This window comes from Pimephales promelas, chromosome 20 (genome assembly GCF_988280905.1).
Source record: "Pimephales promelas chromosome 20, fPimPro1.hap1.1, whole genome shotgun sequence".
In the NCBI taxonomy this organism is placed as follows: Eukaryota; Metazoa; Chordata; class Actinopteri; order Cypriniformes; family Leuciscidae; genus Pimephales; species Pimephales promelas.
Window position 1 is genome coordinate 18,215,834 of NC_142788.1, and position 23,113 is coordinate 18,238,946.

Genomic DNA, 23,113 nt, shown 5'->3' on the forward strand with positions numbered 1-23,113 from the left:
TGCAAAGATGAATCGAAAGGTTTTGGATGAAAAATAGTCCCATTAAAGACTGAAAGGGCAAACTTTTATTTATTTAAAACCAGCATAAAATCAGAATACAACTAGATAAGACTTGAATCTTCCAGATTTCCAAAAACAAACTAATTTCCAGACATGCTGTTTTCAGCTCAATATCAGCTTATTTATATAGTATATAGCACAAACTAATACAATTTATTAGAATGGCCAATATTTAAGGCAAATATTAAATCATAAATTGTATGAACATACAACATCTGAATGACCAGATCAGGATAGTATAAAATACGGAATGATTCGTTTCCAATAAAAAAAAAAAAGAATTTGAAAAAGGCAATAATAGCAAAACTTAACCTCGATCACCCAGATACTATTTAAAAGCAATTAATCATTAATTCTTATGTAATAATAAAATAGTAAAAAAAAAAAAAACATAATAAAAGCAATACAAGTAATATGCTACTATGAATATAGTTTTAGCTTATAAACCTAATTATTGATTGTACAATAAAATAAATAAATAACGAATAATCATTTCTATTTTATTAACCACCTCTTGAATAAGCCAAAAAACATATTTTGTGGGAGGGGAGGAAATAGTGTGCGAGTCATTCTTAGGAAGTCATGTCATTTGTGTGCATCCCCATCATGACTTAGTCCCATTAAACAATTCATTAGACTGTTTGTAACGCAAATATATAAAATATTTGCTTGTTTGACATTTACAGGTCCCCATTTATCACTACTTTACTGCAAAAAATATCTTTATTTTAATGAAATGTAATTATCATTTTCTGAGAAATGTAGAATTTGTCTCTGCATCTTAATTGTGACATTTCCCTCTCTGACAAAATTGTTATGTTTTGAAACGTTATAATGCATTTCAAGTCACAATGACACAGAGTTAAACATACAGAATCTACTCTCTAGTAGAAGTACATCAGCTTGCAGTAATGTGGTTGAAATAATGTCGTGTCTTAGGGTTAGCATGAGTACTTTGATTTTTGGTATTTTAAATCTAATCTTTAAATATTTTTAAGTGCACAAATAGCACATTTACATGAGAATGACCCACACACAGAACTAAACTTAATTGCAAAGTTTTCAGTATCTATTTTGCAGCTTGACCAAAACATTCAACACCTGAGGAGAGATATAGTATGGCTTCTAAATCTTGAGATCATCCAAAAATCTCATGTCACACCATTTAACATCTTAGACATGAATTATATGTCATCATCTGTACTAAAGATATGATTCAGGTCAGGATTTAACGGTCTACAACAGAGCAAAGCATTACTTAATATATTCAGAGAAGAATATAAGGCAACTAAGACAGTGTATACAGCATATTTGTAGGCACATGAGTTTGGGTTTTACAGCTACTCTCCAAAACTGAAAGAGACAATACAAAGAAACGAAAGGCAAAACTGCACTTAAGGAGAATCATTAACTCATACTGAATCTGGTTCCAGCTAAAAGAATCACAGAATGTAACACCAGTCAAAATTATTGCATAGATCTTAGTGCACGGTGGTTTAGTTGAATGTATGGTGAAAACATCTGAACTGGTGAGATATTTCATGGTAATTGCTCAGATATTTTTGTGAAGTATACTGCATGGCTGATCTACTGACTATTGTGACGTTAAAAGCCTGAATGTATTCATGTAGAAGAATACTTTCCTCTATAATGTGTTTTAATCTGTGATATTTAAACTGATGGGTGTGTAACTTGCCTTTTACATTCATGTAAACAAAGGAGCAAGATAGCAGAAATTATGCATTTAAGAAATAATATTTATATTGAATAATATATATTATCATAATATTTATATTATAGGTAACACTTTACAATTTTGGAGATGGTCCTCACTGCAGAACACGAATCCAGATCCAACTCCTCCCACTGTACATATACTTAAACCTACCCATCTCCGCCCCCTGATCCCTAACCCCACCACAAATCCTACCTATCTCCACCTCTTGGATCTGGATCCAACTCCGCCCCCTGGATCTCGTGTACTGCAATGAGGTGCTACTGCATTTGGGCCCTATTCTAATGATCTAAGCACATGGTCTAAAGACTGCAGGCCATGTCCGAATCCACTAGTTTAATAATAGGCAAAAAGGTCCGCACACCGAGCCCATGGTCTAAGGGTTGTCCTTATTCTCTTAATGAGTAATGGGTGTGTTTTAGGAGTAACGTGGAATAAACCTATCAGAGGGTGCGGATGGCGGATTCGCAATTTACATGGCAGAATTTGCAAGCGGAAAAACGAAACACTTCTCCAGAGAGGAAACATCTATGTGACAACGTGTACACGCGTTGTGGACCCACCTATAGGCGCACATTACGAATGCTTTCTTTAAATAACAAAAATAATATTGCGCCTTCTATTTCCGTTGCCTCATAATAGCAACGCGCCAACAATACGCCTGAACACACCTCGTTTTCAGACCAGCAGTCCATGGGCGCACAAATATGGAGGACAAAAACAACGTGGAGGACGTGAAAATGATAAATGTGTCGCGCTGAAACTAGCAAAAGACCCTTGAGTTGCTCAAGGCGCCGCATTGTGCCGGGTGTATGATAGGCCCAAAGTCTCATTTGTTAACATCAGTTAACAATGAGCAATATACATTTTTAAAGCACTTATTAATAACTTTGTTGATGTTACTTAAAAAAAATGTCTTAAATATCCGCCTAGTTTGAACTTGCAGGGCTAGGAACAGCTCTCTTTAAAGACCTGATGAAATATTTCAACAAAGATCAATATTTCGTGTCTAATTATTTGTCGCAAGTAGCCGTTTAATAAGCAAGATAATGTACAGTACATCCAGGCGGTTGTTATCTTAGAATAAACCCCTGACAGGGTGACTCTTAGATGACCAGATACTCCAAGAAGAATATCTGTAACCAGACAGTTTCTGGTCTCATTGACTTCCATAGTATATATTTTTCCCTACTATGGAAGTCAATGAGACCAGAAACGGTCTGGTTACTGATATTATTATAAATATCAGAAAATCGGCTGAATTGATTCAAAAACGGTAAAACTCAACTTTTTAACTCTGAGGGAGTTAAAGGGAGTAAAATCCAAAAAAAGTGGAGTATCCCTTTAACATTAACTAAGATTAATAGATGCTGTAGAATTATTGTTCATTGTTAGTTCGCATTAATGTGAAAACTTATTGTAAAGTGTTACCATACTATATGATAATGTATTATTACATACAGTATGTTATTCATCACACTATAAAGAGTGTGACATCAGTTAAAGCTAATGAGGAAGACTATGGAGCCATGCCTTGGCAGTGCTGATGAAGAGGCCACAGCTTGTCCTGCTTTAAGACAGCATATAAAGCACCAATACTTACTCTATGGGAATCTGAAATCCCACACCCATCCATACTGTGTAAGAAAAGGTGACCAGAGACTTAAAAGAGTGACTGGTTCACAAAAAAAGCTGAGAAACCAGAAAGACACAGGGCTGATCATCATCTAACTTCTCCATTCATCTCTACCGCCCCTTCTTTCTCTCCATCAGGCTCCAGCTCATCCTGGATGTCATCGGTGTTCCCTGAATCGCTGCTGGCCACAGAGCTGAATGAGGGCGACTGTCTGCATTGGAAAACAGGACTTCTGTCAATCATTAAAAGCCTTTGAGGAGATGCTTTGCATTCTCAGTCACCATTAAATCAAAATGGACAATTCAAAATCTTTCCCCTCCCTCTTGCAGTGACTTCTCTTCTCTGGCATGAGGGCGGGACAACCTATCACTCACATGACATCACAGCACTAGCAAACCGTTCAAACAATTCTCAATGGACAAAATTAAGTCCCACCCACATTTTATTTCACGTCGATATAGGTCACAGAAGGGAAGAAAAGTCTACCACAACTTCCATTTCATGCTGACTTTAAAGTTTTACTAAAACTAAAATACGATTAAACCAACCTGCCGCTGGTGGCTGTGCTTTGGATGAGCCTCCGGCAGGTCTCCATCTGTACGTCCAGCCCTCTCTTCATACTGCACATCTCCATGTACTCGTGCAGGTGTCTGTTCATGTCACTCTTAGCCGTGGCCAGTTCCAGCTGCAGGAGGAAGACAGCGGTTTTTGTACTCGGCTCAAGTAAATATCAGCTGAAATGTGTCATTCACAAACGTTCTCTCACCTCAATCTCTCCGATGGTGTCCTGGTACTCCTGCTCTCTGGTCTTAAAGAGGGATTCTGTTTCATTTATGAGGCTACCTAGACTTCGATCCTGGCGGGATAATGCATTATTAATATTCTCAAGAGTAAACATACATTTTGTACTGTACAGCCAGTAATGGTCAATATTAGTAAGACAGCGTATTTAGCCACAAGAAACATCCCAAAAATATATAAACAGTATTTTTTGGCAATTCACTAAAGTTTGGGTTCCACAATATTTTTTTTAAACATTTTTTTTTTCAAAGAAGGATCTTTTGTTTACTAAGGCTGCTTTTATTTGATCAAAAATTATATATATATATATATATATATATATAAATATATAATAACACTTAATTTTCAGCATCATTACTCCAGCATTTTGTGTCACATGATCCTTCAGAAATCATTTTGATATGCTGATTTACTGCTCAAAAAACATTTATTATTATTTTCTTATTATTATCAATGTTGAAAACAGTTGCTGTTTAATATATTTGTGGAAACCGTGCTACATTTTTTTCTCTTCTCTTCAATTTCTTCATGAATAGAACATTTAAAACAACAAATAAATCACACAGAAAATAGTTTTCCATTGCTAAAAGCCAAATAAAGGTAGTATTTTAGTGAGTGAGCATTAACAGAGTTCTTTCCTATGTTTTTTTAGTTTAATTCAATTGGGTGCTTGCCTGTAGTTGCCTATATAGACATTACATTTGAATGATTTGGCACTACTTATCCAAACATGTTTGCGGACCCACCTGCTCCTGATGTTCTCCGTGAGAGTCGGATGCGCTGGACACTGTGGTGACCATACCAGCAGCGGCAGAGGTGGTGAGACTGTTGTAGTTACTGAAATCCTCCCAGAGCAAGAGAGTCTCCCCCGTCTCCTCCCACGCCAGACTATCAGAGTCATCGTCAAACTCGAACGTTTCCCGCCTGCCAACAAACCAATTAGCTGAGCAACCTCTGTGCACAAGATAGGCAGCAGACACAGACGTGGAAAAGGAAAGAGAAGGAAACGAGGAGACACAAGGAGAAGAAAAGAAAAGGAAAATCAACAGATCCACAATCTAAAGGATTACAAACAAAAGATAACAAACAAAAGACTATAAAACATAACATAGAACAAATGAACATAAGAAAAACGAGTTAATATCCAGATCTTGAATAAAGCAATTAATCATAAATATAGTAATTTAATCAAATTACAATAATATAAATGATCTCTCTCAAAGAGGAAAATACACAGCACATAAAATGAACATGTTCACCATTTGTACACTAGATGGCACTAAAGACAATCAGTTGAAGAGTCCTTACTCTGCACTTTTGCAGCATTTTGTTTCCAATGTTATAAACCCTGAACACATGAACTAAACAAATAATAATAATAATAATAAAAAAAATGTCAGAAGGTGCCCTCAAATGCAGTGGTTCTCAATTGGTTTGACGATGGGACCCACAATTTTTCATGGTCATTAGGCTGTGACCCAATATATATATTATATATGTGTGAGTATTTTGACAGAGGGTGCGTCTCAATCAGATCCCTAATTCAGTAGTCAGCGCACTGATCGGGGAGTCGACCATTTTAAGGGCTGTCTCAACCACAGAATACTTCCAAAGCACTAAAAAGTTCACAACCTAAAAAGTCCCACAATGCACAGTGAAAACCAGGGAGCATCAATGCTCACGATGGAAGTTCTGAATCTTGAATTTTAACTCACTACACATAATAATAATCACTAAACATGCGATAGATGTTAAAATACAAACCATTATTTAATTATATTTCAGATGCATAAACATACCCCAGATAGCAAACTGACATTGAATCAACGTGGAAATATGACATCGAAACAACGTTGATCTGACATTGTTTTGCTCATCGAATTAACGTTGAACCAACGTCAGAGGCGTCATTCTTTCAAAACTAACGGAAAATCAACTTGAAATCAACGCGTTGTTTCAACGTTATGAAAGCAAACCAATTTTCGATTTTCATTTAGCTTTGAAGAATGCCGCGTCTGACGTTGGTTCAACGTTAATTCGATGAGCAAATCAACGTTGTTTCAATGTCATGAGAGACGTCGTTTCCACGGTGATTCAATGTCAGTTTGCTGTCTGGGACATTGCTAGACAGGTAATGAATAATCTAGCTAACATTTATAGTTTACTCACAGCTGTAATGTTGCACATATATGTAAAAGCAAAGTATTTATCATTAGGTCATTAAAAATCATTTTTAGTAATGTCAGAAAGATATCAGCTCTGCTGTTGTAAATACCAGAAATAATATTGTACAATGAGGACGTAGTCACGTTGCCAGAAATAGAGTCATCAGTGTAGCAATGTGTGGTGAGCCAGCGTCCTTTATTGTCCTTACCAGTGCCCGAAATCTGGAACCCAATTTACTGATTCACAAGCTTGGGAGTTGATTGAGATGCACCCCTAGTTTCCTTGTGTGTGTGTGTGTGCACCAGTTAAACACTAAGTTAACCTGTTGTTCATTTAGTTCCCTTTGTTAGCTCTGTGTAAATATAGCCCTCATTTTCTGTTCAAGTTAAATTGCTTGTGTATGTCTTGCTCTCCTGTGTTTATCCTGTGCTCCTGCGTGTTTAAAGCGTTTCTATTATTTCGTTTGAACTGTTAAATAAAGAGATCCCGCAACCTTACTTGCATAGAATTTTTTCCATACTATAAAAGTCCATTGGGACTATCAACTGTTTGATTGCCCATATTCTTAAAAATATATTTTGTGCTCAGCAGAATAAAGAAATTCATACAGGTTAGGAACAACTTGATGGTGAGTAAATAATACTGACGTTTGGGAGAACTATCCCTTTAAACTGAGTCTGACACAAGAGTCAACACAACAGCTTTCGTTCACGTCTTTCAAAATAAAAGTCTCTTTTGACGGCACACCCACTCAAAACAGTATTGTGACCCAGCAGTTGAGAAACACTCCTCTAATGACTATGAAGACTCACAGCTGGTTGAGCATCCTCTTCATCTCATCAGTGATATTGAGAGAACCAGGCATTTCCTCCTCACAGTGAGTAGGATCAACATCAGTCTCCACTCTCTGCTCCTCTGATTCACCCTTACTCTCCTTCCTCCTACATACCGCCATCCCCTACAACACACACACATTCTCTGATTGCTGAAAGATTCAAATTGCATGATAAGCTGTTGTATAAACTCCATGTACTGCAAATCAAATCTGAGCTTTAAATTTGCACACAGTTCCAGTAGATTGGGAGATATCATCAGAATCTATTGAGAGTAAGTTTTGGTACCCCTTTCTGCTCGGGAGGAGCTCTGCATGGGCCGCTATGCAATATCATGCTCATGTCTTCTGAGTTCCTCTGCTGTGCAACGTCACACAGCTTGGCTGTGATGTCGATGCGTCTGCAGATGTCCATATCAACCGTCATGGCTTTCTCCTGGATTTTAGTGTCCAAGTCAGACACTTCCTATACACAAATGCATGATAATGAGACATTTTAGACGTATTAAATCCACAATGCTTTGATTCAGCAGAAAAACTGGAACAGGAAAACATACCTCTCTTGCTTTATAAAAACATAACACAACATACTTAAGCAATATTACATAGAAATATCATGCAAACGGCCCTTTGGTGTGAAAAATCTTTTTTTTTTTAAAGTACAAATGCAAATACTATACACACAGCCTCAGTTAAAGGCACAATATGTAAGATTTTTGGATTAAAATATCCCAAAACCACTAGAACAATGGTATATATTTCGTTGAATGGTGTACATTATACCAAATGTTTGATATAATATTTAACAATGTTCAGAACCAGAGAAATCAGTCATTTGAACAGTGTAATGGCCATTGCCTGTGTCATTGCGTTGCCTGTCAATGAAGTCATATCTGCGCTACACTTGATTTCTCATTTTACTTCAGTAGAAACCATGTAAAAATGCTTTATAAGGAAATAAGGGTCTTATCTAGCGAAACGATCGGTCATTTAAAAAAATAAATTAAAAACTTTAAGTTTTATAAGCACAAATGCTCGCCTTGCTCTGTTCTGTGTTGAGCGTTCGTGACTCTCCTGTTCAAACTCGTTCATCAAAATGAACAAATCTTTTTTCAAGTCAAAAAAAAAGTTTTTTCAAGACTCGAAGGGTCCTAGATAAGACCCTTATTCATCGTCTGGTGTCGTTTAAAGCCCTTTGAAGCTGCACTGAATCTCTCATTTGGACCTTGAACCGTTTGGTTCCCAATGAAGTCCATTATATGGAGAAAAATCCTGGAAAGTTTTCATCAAAAACCTTAATTTCTTTTCGACTGAAGAAACAAAGACGTGGACATCTTGGATGATATGGGGGTGAGTAAATTATCAGCAAACGTTTTTTTTTTAAAGTGAACTACTCCTTTAAGGCATCATAAAGCATCTCCAGTGTTATTGTTATGAATAAGCGACCTCTACTGCGAAACTTACATACTGTGCCTTTAATATTAGATAATAAAAACTGCATGAATAATAGTAAAGTTAAAATGTTCAAATAAAATATTAAGCAGCACAAGTGTTTTTAGCATTGATAATAATAATAAGAATAATAAGAAATGTTACCTGAGCACCAAATCAGCATTTTAGAATGATTTCTGAAGGATCATGTGACACTGAAGACTGGCGTAATGATGCTGAAAATTCAGCTTTGATCACAGGAATAAATTACATTTTAAAATATATTAAAATAGAAAACATTTATTTTAATTTGTGATAATATTTTGCAATACTGTTTTTATTGTATTTTTAATTAAATAAGGGCAACCTTGGTGAGCAAAAGAGACATTAAAAAATAGTAATGTTTCCAAACTTTTGACAGGTAGTATTATATATAATTACATATTATATTATTACAGAAACTTGTGCATAAACAGCACTACACAGCTTTTTATGGGCTAGTAAGCATTACAAAAACCTCTAAGGCTGATAAACACCCCTAAACTCATTTGGCGACAACAGATGTTCAAGCTTCTTCTGAAATGCTTTGTAACAGTATGCATTCACACTAAGGAACATATTATTATCCAGGGAGGCAGCAGTCAGCTGTGCTTTATAACTGGGACTCAGCAACAGCTTCTCAACAGTAAAGAACAATATGCATCTGTTCCAGGGCCAGAAGCCTGACTGCTTCATTGCTTATTTGTCCCCACAGATCTATGGGTCTCTATTCAGTCTAATGCCAGAGCTATTTACTGATGGGTTCATCGTCATTTCCCTGAAAGTCAATCTTTATTAATCTCTCACACGTGCAGTCAAATGATACTCTTTTAAATTAGGTACTGTTGTATGTAAATGGATATTTGCATGTTTTGCATGTCTTTAGCCGTGTGCAGAAACCAGATAAGGCAGGACACTTACATCATGAGGCATAAGGCTCTTGAAGACCACCAGCTCTGTTTTAAGACGCTCCATCTTCTCATTCAGCTCTCCTTGCAATGTTTCAGACGACTGAACACTCTGTAAGGAGAACATTTAGAAAGTTTAGCTGTGCAATGTAAAAAAAAAATTAGAGGGTGAAAATGAAGGCAATAGTTTGAATGGCTTTTTTTAGTTGAATATATTTACTCAATTATTTTAATGAAATGTTTTGACTGAACTTAATGTCAAGTTTCCATGCTACAAAACTACAGTAATCAAGCAACTCTGGTCATCTTTTTCAGCATAATTTCCTTGGTCTCAGAATATATTTTTACAGTGTGGGTGGGGAATTTTCTTCCATACAATAGAATTACCTAAAAGCTAGACATGCATCAGTGCAGATGTATGGATGCCAAACAACAACACAGTCACAAAATAATAGGGCTGAGATCTCACCTCCTGTAAAGTTTCCACCACAGACTCCATCTGCTGACGTTTGGACACCTCCTCCTCCCATCTGGAATACAAACACAATAAAAGATTGTACGTGAAATAAATGTGCAGAGTTTGTGTGCATCTGGAGTCATTCAAATAATTACATTACAAATAATTAGTGGTTCAAAAGAGGATGAAAGTTATTTCAAAAACAACATTTACCATTTACTCAAAACTGCTTTTTACAAAACCTACAACATATAGTTGTATACAACTCTAAAAAATCATATGTATGTAAAGGTTTACCACAAAAGTATGTTTGTTTAGTTACATGTACTCAAAAGAGACTTGAGAAAAACATCAGTAGTATCCTCCCTCTGCCACTGACCATTGAGAATCTTCCTCAGACCTTTATAACTCTCCGAAAACACAAGCAAGCTCCCTTTGAATCACTATGGAGACTGTAGTGCAAAGCAGAATATGCAAATAAAAGCTTAATTTTTGCAGGAGAAAGGCTTGAGGAAAAGTGATTGTGCCGGTTTCTTTGCTCTTCTTCCAGAAGCAGTGTCCGATTAAAACAAAATCTATTCAGCATTATAATCTATGGTGTTGTTGTTACTACTGAATCTTCTGTCACATGTGTAAAGATTTTATAATTTGCCCGAGTTATAATTGTGCATAATTCGGCATCTGTATTAATTCTTGCATCAGAAGTTTAAAAAAAAAACACCAGTCAGCAAAGTGTTAACATGCTGCGGGATTCCCCCTGTCTGATTCTGTATAGTCAGTTATGCAGTAAGATTCCTCATCGGCTTGATTAAAGGATGACAGCTTCTCTTGTTTCATAAGCTCCTGATCCTTTGATTTCTCACATGCTCAAGGGATTATAGACTCCTTTGGGCTTACACTTGCATTGTGTCACAGTCTGACTGGGTCCAGACATCAAGACACCTGCAAGTGCTGACTCAACATGACAAGATCCAGAAGGGATCATCTGTTTAGTACAAAGAGTTGTACTTGTTATGTTAAGCGGATCTGTAGACCACGCATTAAAAGCATTGGAGGCTGTGAAAATTCTGTGAAAACAAGAGTAGAGAAAGTTCTGAGTGCTCCCGACAAGCTGGATGGCTCCTTGCATGGCTGGCGTCGGTGTATGAATGGGTGAATGTGAGGAAAAATGTAAAGCTGGGTCTGTGAAAGCGCTACATAAATGCAGTCCATTTACCATAATAATGAAAGTGCAATGCCATAAACATAATATACATATACTAGCACACTGTAAAAAAAATATTTTCAAGATTTGTTATCACAACATATTTTCTTTTGTCAAATCAATTTTATAATAACTTATTTAGTTCAGATAACTTATTATTTTGAGTTTCTGATGATTAAATTAATCTCCTTCATTGTATTAACTCAAATTTTAAGGCAACCCAGGTTACTTTCTTTTTTAAGTTAAACCAACAATATTTTTTTACAGTGTAGTAATCACAACATTTTTTTCTTTTGTCAAATCAACTTAAATAATTTATTTAGTTCACATATAATTTTGAGTTTCTGATGATTAAATCATTCTCCTTCATTGTATTAACTCACTTTTTCCAGTTCAATCAACTTAAAATTTTACTTACTTTAAGTTAAACCATCAATATTTTTTTTACAATGTACCGTTCAAAGGTTTGTGGTCGATGAGACTTTTTCATATTTTGAAAGAAGTCTCTTATGCTAACCCTAATCCATTAATTTGAAAAAGAAATATATTTTTAACAGCTAACATTTTTTTTGAGAAAGACCGTTTTATTGGTTAAGGAGTAGCCACAGCTAGATGAGATTCAAGCCCCTTTCACACAGCGCGTTGATCCTGCGAAATTGCCAGAACACCTTCTGTGTGAACGCAAACACGACCCAGGATTGATGCTGGGATCAATGCCGGGTTGGGGACCAGTAACATTGCAGGATCAGTCCCGGAACGCGCGCTGTGTGGACAAAAGCCGTAACCAATGCCGTGTCGTAATGATGACGCTGAAGTGAAGTGAAAGCTGGCTAGTGAAACGGTACGTAATGTGCTAGTTTCGTAATGTTTCGTAATGTGCACATCGATGTCTTTACAGGATTTTTACGGGTTGTGTGTGAACACACTCTGATTCCGGAAAATCACTGGCAGTGTGAATGAACCAAACTCAAACAAAACCCGGGTCGTCAAATCCCAGGTCGATTATCCGTGAATTTTCTGGAATCTCTGTGTGAAAGGGGCTTCAGAAATAGAAGAGAAGCTTCCATATAGAACTGATACACACAGGTGTAGAGATATGTCATGGATCTGGCTGCTCAGACAGTGCAGGGTCAGTGTGGATCTATCTGAATGTCACTGGGATCCAGTGGAGCTGACTACACAACAGCCCAAGGTCATGAGAATCAAACTCCTCTCATTTCCTCTGCTGCAGCATAGACTGAGCTTCATCCAAAAGACACTGAACACAATATAAACGGAAACTCTCACAATGGCATGCGCAAATGTAGATGAATACTGAATGTAAAAAGCTTTTGAATGCCCACCTGGTCAACAATAAGCACAGGATTAGAACTTTTTAATGAGCTGCTATTAAGGAAAAGAAAGATGAGACACCACAAAATGAAGAGGCGCTTTCTTTGTTCTTCACTATATGCCATCACTACACAGTGCTGTGACTTCTCCCATTGTGCGAGATCAGGTCGGTCAATTTAAATACACATTGTTCAGTTTATGGGAGAGTTCAAATGAATTGAGCAAATGTTTCAAAGAGCTATTATGGGTGAGGAAAGAGAAGGACAGGGGCACATCTGTTATAGCTCAAAAGTTGTGAGTCCCTTTGTAATCTTAAACTGCTTCAAAAGTGTACAAATGAATAGGGCAGAGAGTGATAACGTGAGGTGACCGTGAGGGGGTTCATCATGATGGATTTCACCAAGTACCAAGTACATCTTTGTTGATCCTGGATCAACTTTCCAATCAACCAATAAGACTTGAGGGATACGTTTACAGTTTATGTCAAGTTTAGGCTTAGAACCAGGGTGAAGTACTTGCACGTCAGTGTTATTCACCTATCATTACCCTCTGATTTTAGGGAAAAGATATGGGTAGGGCATAGGGGTAGGGGTAGGGATTGGGTAAGGACTACATTTTGGGACAGAAATGTTGATCCAGGAAATCACGGTGACCTCATCATGATAGCACCTGTGAAGACCTTCAAAGCATTATGTCCCACATAAAGAGACACCCTTTTTTGTCCACCACGTACTACTGATCACCGTTTTACAAAAGCATTAATAGTTTGGAGTGAAGCATTTGTACAATTGGCAAGTGACAAGGTTTTACATTCATTTCGCAATGTATCATTGCCGGTCGGCGGGCGTCAATGCCTCGCAAGAAGACTTTTTTGTCATTCAAATACACACGATGTTCACAGTGTTTTCCCCCACGCTGACTCAGGCTATAAATATAGCCACGAGCTAGTATGTTACTATTAAGAGTACCTCTTTTTAAATTTTAAACCATTTCCAGAGTTGGACAGCATGCTATTTCTTTACATTTTTTATTTTTTTTTTTACAAATAAAAAATTAGCTTTCTTTTATTTATTCCATAAATTAGTTATCTAAGATTTTCAGGTCAAAAATATAGATTTTTACTCAATAAGGTAAACAAGGTTTTATGGTCACATTGTTTATTTTAAACATTTTCAACACCTCTTTCCCTTCAATCAGTTCATTTTAGGGTCCTGCAGTGTAACCAATGCTTAAGAGTACAAATATTCAGTCTTTCAATTATATGAGGTTAAACAAATGGTGTGCATAATGATTAGAAAAGAATTAAAACCCACTGAAATAGTCTTGAGATGAAGTATATATCATGTAGACCAACAAAAAAGAAAAAGCTTTTTCTGCAAAAACAAAGATTTCATGAGAATCTGTTTCAGTGTCTGATTTTGTGATCCAAAAGGTCCCAGCCATTTCAAGCAAACATGCAGAGAGAGTTGACTGATGTTTCTTGAAAGCATGAGTTCAGTGGTATGTTAGGCATGTAAATGAGTAGCCTTGCTTTCTATATTTGTCTGTTTTTTTAACAATTCTGAACATGCATTCTGTTCATGTGCAGCACATTAAATGTCAAAAAGCAAGTATATTTCTGCTTAATTTCTCAAGATAAAGACCATTTGTTAAACTTTCACTTGAGACACTGATCTCTGAACTCTGCTTTGATTTTTTATAAGGTTCAGTAAAAGTTTTCAAGTGATTTGATCAAAGAGATTTATTTAGACTGCATTGAAATTGCCACTGGTCAATAAATCCATAAAATGATAATGATTCACAAAGCCAAAACAAGGTTGGGTGAAATTACAACAATAGTATTATTATACTATAGAGACACTGCTAATCATTAATTGATAATCAGGAAGTGTGACTAACTCTAAATCAGAAGTTTTGGCAGTTTGCTAGTCTGGAGCATTTAGGTGTGTGCTGTTAACACAATAACACAAAAAAACAAAAAACAACTACACAGGCTCAGACTCTACAGGTCTCAATTATCATGTTAAAGTTCATGACAGTACGATTAGAAAAAGACAGGGTAAGTATGGCATGTTTGGGAGGGTTCCTAAGAGAAAACTCCTTATCTCTTAAAAGAACATGGCCGCACTTAGGTTTGCAAGGTTGCAAACCTCAAGACTTCTGGAATGCCCTTTGGGCATTTGAGACCAAAGTGGAGATGTTTGGCGATAATGTACAGTTTTGGCTTTATTTTTTGTTAAATAAAATATGACACAGTGTATGACATATGTTATCATGTGTTGTTGTTTATCTGAGGTTGTATTTACCCAATTTTAAGGCCTGCAGACTGGATGTTTTTGTATATCTCTTGATACTAAAAACCATAGAATTCAGAAGGCTTAGCTATCCTTTATTTTTCAAATGACTACTATATGAAATTGTTCAATACTGAGTTACAAAGCTGTAGCTCAGCCTCTTTAAAAATGAATGTAAAAATAAGCCTTTTAAAATAAAATGTGGGCCTTGTGCCAGGTCTATTTTAGGCCTTTGGACTTAGAAGAGGACTTTTCCTGAAAAGATATATAGTGGGCTCATTAATTCCTGTACATTACAGTATACTGTATATCCAGCCTGCTGCTGGATAATGACTTACAAAGACTCACATGCATTTCCTTTTACAAAACCAGAAAAATCCTACGATAGCTGCAATAAATACACAAAATACTGCCATAAATATGCAATATTTGTGGCCGAAAACACACAAAAAAGGCTGCAAGAATATATACTCCATTTCATTTCAGCAATGGAACATTAGTCTGTTTCCTGTGTCAAAATCAGCTCTTGGCAACGTTTTTCTGTCCTAAACCCTCTGACCATGAGCTAAATGTTCTCAGACTAAAAGCTTAATATATATATATATATATAAAATAGTGGTCACACCAGATATTGACCGGTTTTCGGACCCAAAGTGGCCTTTTATATATGTCAAATATTTGAGAAAAATGTGATGCTTGCTTGAGGGTGGACTGTTTTAACTTGGACCAGTAAGAAACCAACAAAAACATCTCAGCAACTGCATAGCAACCACCCACATCACTCTAGCATCAGGACTGATTTTTACAATGTCCACATGTTAATAACTTTCCAAAGCCAAAATCATGTTTATTGCCTTAACGACAGCTAAATGAAAATCTTGACATTATATGCAAAGTTGACCTACATAACGATCCATCTCAGACAGTCCCGTGGGTCTTCAGTAGTGCACATCTGTGTGCACACCCATGACATCAGAGGAGCGAGCTGCATTTCAGATCAATACTCAGAGCTACCCTCAAGAATCACAGACACATGAACAAACAATCTAAAACCCTCCCTTCTGTGGCACAGAGGGTCAACACATAAATCAGGACAAAAAGCAACTCTCATGAAAAAGAATTGTGCTTAATTATATTGAATGTACGTATATTTATAGTTCGAAACTATTACATTCAGTTTACAGTTAAGTCACTTATTTTAAAGTACATTCTTGTTATAATAAGTACTATTTTTTAAAAGAATACTATGTTGAAAGTGTACTTCTTATTCACAAGGGTCAATATCCAAACCAGAATGAGACAGCCAGGCTTTTATTAGGCATTTGCATCACCAGGGCTTTTGAGGTTCAGTTTTTGAATGCATACTGTAGTGTCTTGGCTGAGAGCGTGTACTCCATCCGTACACTAGCTGGACATTAACAAACCCGCACAATAAACACAGTCACTCAGAAAACTATTTACCACATGATTGACAGCAATCCGGCAGAAATAAAATCTTTTGAAAGTCAATCATGTGCATCATCATCATCATGCAGAAGAAAAGGCAGAATAACTTCTTTCAGGAAAATTGGCAAGACTGAATAATTTGTTAGCATCATTAGCCCATTGATTTATATATATAAGTGGTGCACAGAGTTTGGACTTTCTCTCCTTGTTTACAATACAAGGGTAAAGGTAGCACATTTGGAGATATGAGGTTTCTGCCCGACACACTCGCATGCACATATATATTCAGAAATTTTAAAACTAAAACTAGACAAAATGTATCTTAATATGTCTTAAGAATGTCCAAGTGTCCAAGTGTCCATATTCTTATGTCCAAGAATAAAAAATAAAAGCTTTTATTTCACACCAGCTGATAGCTGTTTCTTGGATGTGTAAAAATGTTCAGAATGCAGTTCCCATGATTTTGGACTCCCAGCATGAGTGGGGGGCAGAAGTGAATTCCTGCCCAGTGAGGCAGCACCACTAAATCATTCCCAGCCCAGAGAGATGACCTTACTTTGCTGCAGTCTTACCTCCTGTTCACTTACACACAGTGTTCCCCACACAAAACATCACCTCACATGCAGCTACAGCAACATCCCTGACCAGAACTGGACAGACGTCTACAGCCATGGCTTTACAGCTCGACTCGCACGGGGCAGTGGAGAGCATCTGCTGGGGTTATAAACACCTTCTGAAAGTGTGTGGTTCGGTGTCCCTCAAAGTTGTCATGTGCAGAATGCATTAGAAACGCTTAGAAACAATAAACTGACTCCATGATGGACTGATGAATATGATTTAAAGTCAACATGAAATATGTGAAAACACTAACAGATAATTCTTTTTTTTTATTGCAGTGTTCATTATACACATGCACTGTGTAGTGTGTATGCACTGACGTTACAGCCATCCCGACACAACTCAGGCAAACCAGGCAATACCAACATACAGGATACACCACAACACACTTAAAACAAACAATACCATCAAATGCTATACAAGTCCATGTACATAATTGTCAGTGCCGAAAAACAGGCTGTGTTAACATGACGCCAGTGTTTATGTGCAATGTGCGTGTGCATGTGCGAGTTACCCTGTGACAGGCACAAACAATCCATAGCGATACCATAGAAATGGTAATGAATCTACAAACTTGACACCAATTAAAATATTCAAACACCAAAAGAGACTTCTAGTGTTCTCGGTTTACTTGGGGTTAGTTTCTTAACGATACAACAGTAACAGATGTCCAGAAAAGTTTAATAATCCTGAATTTCTATCAAAGCAATGGAATTCCCACAAAGGATTAATCACACAAAGAATTCCAATGAAACGGGAGGATGGGTGAAGAATTCGCACAACACTCCAAGGGGTGGGGCAGAATTACTCCATTCTTTAGATGTGCGAAGCTCCCTAAATGTTCGATGAGTATTGGGATGATTTGTATGTTTGTGCTGCTGTTTAGACAGAAACGAAAATAACTGGGTTGAATATCTCTTTTCCCTTTCAATAACAATGTTTTCTGGCTTCTTGACTTTAGTAATGTAATTTTGACTTCAGATTAAAAAAAAAAATAGCCAGATGCAAACTCAAACTCTTTAACAGTTTGCAGTTTCTTTATTTTGGCTCCAAGTTGCTCTGCACTTTAAATAACATTAGACCAAACATTAAGCCTGTTGCCAAACACATGCTTAATTTATAACCGGTTTTATATTTGTTTAAATGATTTCCTAGGAGACAGTCTTTGCATATGAGCAGCATGATGCCACACTTTCCACCTGTTTCAGATCGCATTTAATATAACAGACCACCAACATCCATCCTAACCCACCGGCTGCTACTGTGACACTATATCTGAAGGCCAAAACAAACATAATATGATGATCAAAGAGGTCAGAGCTAAAAAAATAGTTCATATTGTGTTGGGCCGGGCACTTAAGGAAAGAACGAAACATATGGCTATTTATACTCAAGCATTTATCAAAGAAATTGCCCATTCCTAACAGTATTGTAAGCTTAGTAAGCACTGAATAATCTAAGGATACAGACACTCTTTATAAAGTGGGGTTTCCAACTCACTCAAGATCTGGAAATGAATCAATGTGTGGCTTATTTGTCCGCTTCTTATCACAGACAGTCCACTTCTGTTCTGGCAGATGAGGAAAAAATAGCCACACTATTATACTATTACACCAGCCACTGACACAAATTATGATAACAACACAGCCAAAAGGAACAGTCTGGGGAAACAATTCAGGGTAACTGTAGAAGATATTGTGAGAAAACATGTCTGGGGCTTCTAGATGACCGGAAATGCCTTAAAGTTACAGTAACATATCTGTGTTGAGCAATGAATGAGTCCCCACACTAGTGCTCGGAGAAACAAGGAATTTGACACAGATGTTTTGTTCATCACTTTTCAGCAGTGCACACACCTAAATCAAGCTTCGTTTAGCAACAACAACAGGAAATGTATCTTCTAAATCAACATACTGGATCATTCCCACCATCAATGACAAAAATAAATGGTTGAATCAGCATGTGAATTGAATGACACACATCAAAAAGTCTGACAGAGAATCTAACGGGGAAATTCCCAATGAACCAAACCCATACAGAATGGGTGGAAGTGTATTACTTGGACTAATGGTCCCAAAAGGTGTAAAGAGAAACTGTCAAGAGATTCTACTGAAGTTAGAGGGCAGTTCCCACAGACTCGTATTGAATGGGAGGGTTTTGCAGAGATCCCCCATTTGGAGGAGAGAAAAAGCGAAGGTTTCTGTCAGATAAAATAACACCCCTGTTTCTCAGATTTCATATCCAAACTGGACGCTTTGTAATAAGATACTAGAGAACATACAGGGGTTACTGATAGAGCCTTACTGTTAAAGACACTATGAAAAACCTATACCCCAGGGACAGCCATATAAAATAGAAAGGGTACACACAGTCTTTCTTACTATAGTATGAATGAACAACACGAAGGGGGGAAAGGTTCTTGTTTTTGAAATAAGAAGGGTTATTTTTGTTGGAAGTTTTTGATAATCAACCCAACTAACAAAAATGTGTTGCTATTCCCATTAAGTTATAAAACACTATTGTTTTCTGAATGTTTAAAATGTCCAGTTTGTTCTTGGTCATGTGATTGCTAGCGAAAAAAATAAGGGAATGTTTTATTTTATCATTTTGCGGAACCTAACTTTTAATGTTCTCTGGACGTTCTGAAACCTTTGTAGCATGCAGTTATTTTTAAACAGTGTTAGACGAAAATGTTACAAAAGAAATCCTGTTTCATGAATGATGTATTAAAAAGTCTGAAGAATGTTTGATCTTTGAGAGACCCTAGCTAGAATATTGTCCAAAGTTCCAAAGCTTTTTTAATGTTATTTTAAACAATTAAAAATAATCATTTTCAATAATATTTATGCAATCAAAATGGTCACAACAGCATTTGTTTTTGGATGTTTTACTATTTATTTTTAGATCAATGGCTGATAAAAAGGCTGAATAATTAATTAAATAAATTAGGCCTTGGTATGTTACTTTGAGGTTTATCGGTAAACATGTAATAGTGGTAATTATAACCAATTGTGTGCGAGTATTAGTGAAAAAGAGTGGTCAAACCAACTATTGATCTAGAACTTATTTATGATTCACTAAAATTATTTGTAAATGTAAATGTGTAAATGTAATTTGTTATCACTTTATCTTTTGTCAAATCAACTTAGATAACTATTGTGAAGATAACATACTATTTTGAGTTTCTGTTTATTAAACCAATCGCCTTCATTGTGTTAACTCAAAATTAAGGCAACCAGACAACTTGCTTTTTTAAGTTAAACCAACAATTTTTTAAAGTGTAGTTTTGGCCAAAGTACAATATTTACCGTAATAAAGTGTAGAGACTAATAGTTTTGTCAAACTATTATGTATGGCATCTCCAATTAGTGTAGCCTATCAAGCTTTCATTTTGTTCCGAAATTGGTAACGTTGACTAACATCATGTCACCAGAATTTTGTTGGAGTACAAATACAGCGGTAACCATCTTTCCCCCCTGAATTACAAAAAAATGCTGATAGAGAAATGAACTTCCTCCCTTTTTTTGCAGGTAAAACACTTGAAATATGCTCAAGCTGGACTTACTTTCTCCTGTACTCGTCTCTCTCTCGCTTAACTTTGGCCAAAACATTGTACAAGGCCCTGAGTTCAGGTGTTATGGTGTCAATCTGAACCCCGACACCGTCTGGATGAGTCCAAGACACCCCAGGCCCCTGTTGAGTCTCGAACTGTCCTCCGTAGCGGGCGGTGTGTGAGAAACTCCAGATTCTACCGGGGAGTCTCGATTGACACAGTGCGTTTGAATAAGGCAGTTCGAGGTTCGTCTGGACCGCTTTGTCCCGGGAAAACAGTAGTCGGTACCGGGATTGCTCCTGGGCGTGCTGCAGCTGGATCTCCAATAACTTATTTCTGCGCTCTAATTCGTGGACTTTGGAAAGGAAGCAGCGGAAGCGGAGATTCAGTGTTTTTAACACATGAATGTTGGACCCCAAATCGTTCCTCAACGCGCTGGTTGCCATGGCGCCGGACCCGCTCCCAGTCGCACACGCTTCATTCATTCCGAGAGGAGCAGCAGATTCATTGAACAATATCGGGTTGAGAACCGGGTCTGGAAAACGACGAGGTAAATCCATCTTTATCCGTGAGCAATGTTTCTACGCATCAAACTGCAGATGCTGTAAAGCAGCATACGTCACCTCCATGCTCTCGGACGCAAGGTGCACTCCTTTATCTAATACCACACAAGTAATAGGCCATACTCGCGCTTTAGCGGCCGGATAAAGTGCTGTGAACGGTATACATTTTATGAACTCTCAGCTGCCCTCCTACCATCCGCTGGTGATGAAATGGGCTGGTTATTGGTCTCAACTTGCCGTAGAGACTCAGGTTTCAGCCCAGTCTGAGCACAGCCGCACACCAACCGAAGGAAAACGGGAGGAGAGGAAGACATGTCTGTCTAATCCGCCCTCCAGTAAAAGTCGCATACTGCGTCTTTAAGACACGCCCTGGATTTACATATTACATGAGGGGCGTGGGCATATATTCACACACACACACACACACACACACACACACACACACACACACACACACCCATAACCAGTAACATTTTGAAAGTATTTACATATTAAATATTTGGCGTCTGTTTAGAGTGTTCCTGTGATATAAAAGAGAACTTTGCTATGATCATGCTTCTAAAAATATCTTTTTGATAACTTTTATAGCCTAGCTTAAATACAAATTAATTAATACTCAGAGAATCCACTGCTAATAGCTACTTTTGTGCTTTTCCTTTCCCACCAAAAGGATCTCACTTCCTTGAGGATGGCTTTTATTAGTTAAAGTAATATAACAGGATGCCATATAGTAATATTGTCTTACATTGAGTAGAAAACCAATGTAGAAAATCATGAAAGTAAAACCTCCATTCAAACCCAAGTAGCGAACAAATGCACCCCTACATTTTCTTAATGATGATTTAAAGGTGCAGTAAGCGATTTGTTGAAAGTAGATTGGGCCGAGCACTAAAATACACTTGTAGCCAATCAGCTGTAAGGGGCGTATATACTGATTAGAGGGGAGGTGCCTGTGTTGCATAAGGCTTGTCCGACTTTGTCCGAGAAATTTTGTCCGACCTGAGACAGCGCAGACGCCATGTGACTGTGGCATATGGTATCGCAAGAGCGTTTCAAGAGAACTCACCCAATGTTGAGTGTAGATGCACCAATGAGCTACTGTCACGTGCATACAATTCAATATTAGATTTGCATTCATGGATCAAATATTTCAGTTCAGGGTTCTTCCGTTCAGCCTAGCTCTGGCACTAAGAGTTTTCTCAAAGTTTCACCAGGCAGCCTTGGAACCAGTCCAGAGGTCTGGCATGAGAGTGTTGACAAACCTGGATGACTGGTTTGTCTGTGCAGCATCACCCCAGCAAGCAGTGGATCAAATACATCAAGGCATCTACTCAGTCAGACCTTTCCAACGATGGTTCATTCAAAAACATCTCGAATACGTTTGTCCAATACGGGACAAATACAAGAAAATCAGAGTCACACATTGTTGTACAGTATGTGAGCCCTAGCACCTTGGTCACTGGAGTTTCTCGTCAGAGGAGTACCACCTGCACAGTGGAAGGCCATAAGGATGGATGCTAGTCTTCTCAGACAGACCAGACCTCCTGAGTCTGCTAGAAGGAAGTTTGACACCCACATCCAGATCGGTTGAAACCTGCGGGTGTGGTCATCGTGCCCACCAGAACTCTCTTGGAGTGTTCAGAGAGGGCCAGGCAGGGACATTGTTGAATGCACATGCAGCATCCATGCGAAATGTGTATGCTTGTGAATGGAAGGTGTTCTTTGACTGGTGTTCACGAGTGAAGACACGTCACAAGTCTCTGTCAAGCATGAGCGTTTAGTTATTTATATTAGTATTTTCTATTAGTGCTTTCAGCACTGCCTCCGGTGGTTTTCCACTTAATTATAAAACATGTTATGTTTGTAACTAAATAGAAATAAAGAATAATATTAGAATGACAAAAGCAAAAAAAAAAAAAAAACTAAATTAAAAGCTAAATGAAAATATTTAATGCAATACTAGTGTAACCCCTCCACCTGGGTCGTACTCGACCCACTCCGAGCGGGCCTCGAACCCGGGTCTCCGGCTTGAGAGTCA

The 23,113-nt window shown here is 37.5% G+C and overlaps 1 protein-coding gene across 2 annotated transcripts; it reads right to left on the reverse strand.

The window, feature by feature from the left end:
- Positions 1-42: 42 nt before the first annotated feature.
- iffo2a (intermediate filament family orphan 2a) lies at positions 43-21,387 on the reverse strand. Of its 2 annotated transcripts, none has more exons than XM_039651474.2 (9): positions 20,525-21,387; positions 10,078-10,138; positions 9,622-9,720; positions 7,520-7,696; positions 7,211-7,356; positions 4,979-5,186; positions 4,198-4,287; positions 3,980-4,116; positions 43-3,642 (listed from the first exon to the last, which is right to left on the reverse strand). In XM_039651474.2, exons 1-9 carry the CDS (start codon positions 21,070-21,072, stop codon positions 3,519-3,521), a joined length of 1,590 nt encoding a protein of 529 aa, XP_039507408.2. In that variant the 5' UTR covers positions 21,073-21,387; the 3' UTR covers positions 43-3,518. The 2 variants fall into 2 exon arrangements, with proteins under 2 accessions (XP_039507408.2, XP_039507409.2); XM_039651475.2 differs by having other exon boundaries at positions 4,979-5,156; positions 20,525-21,386.
- Positions 21,388-23,113: the final 1,726 nt, after the last annotated feature.

Coding starts and splice junctions, on each gene's coding strand:
- iffo2a (XM_039651474.2), bottom strand. CDS start 21,072: ATGGATTTACCTCGTCGTTTTCCAGACCCGGTTCTCAACCCGATATTG. Junction 9,721..10,077: donor TGGTGGAAACTTTACAGGAG/GTGAGATCTCAG, acceptor TTCTCCTTACAG/AGTGTTCAGTCGTCTGAAAC. Junction 4,288..4,978: donor ACGGAGAACATCAGGAGCAG/GTGGGTCCGCAA, acceptor TTATCCCGCCAG/GATCGAAGTCTAGGTAGCCT.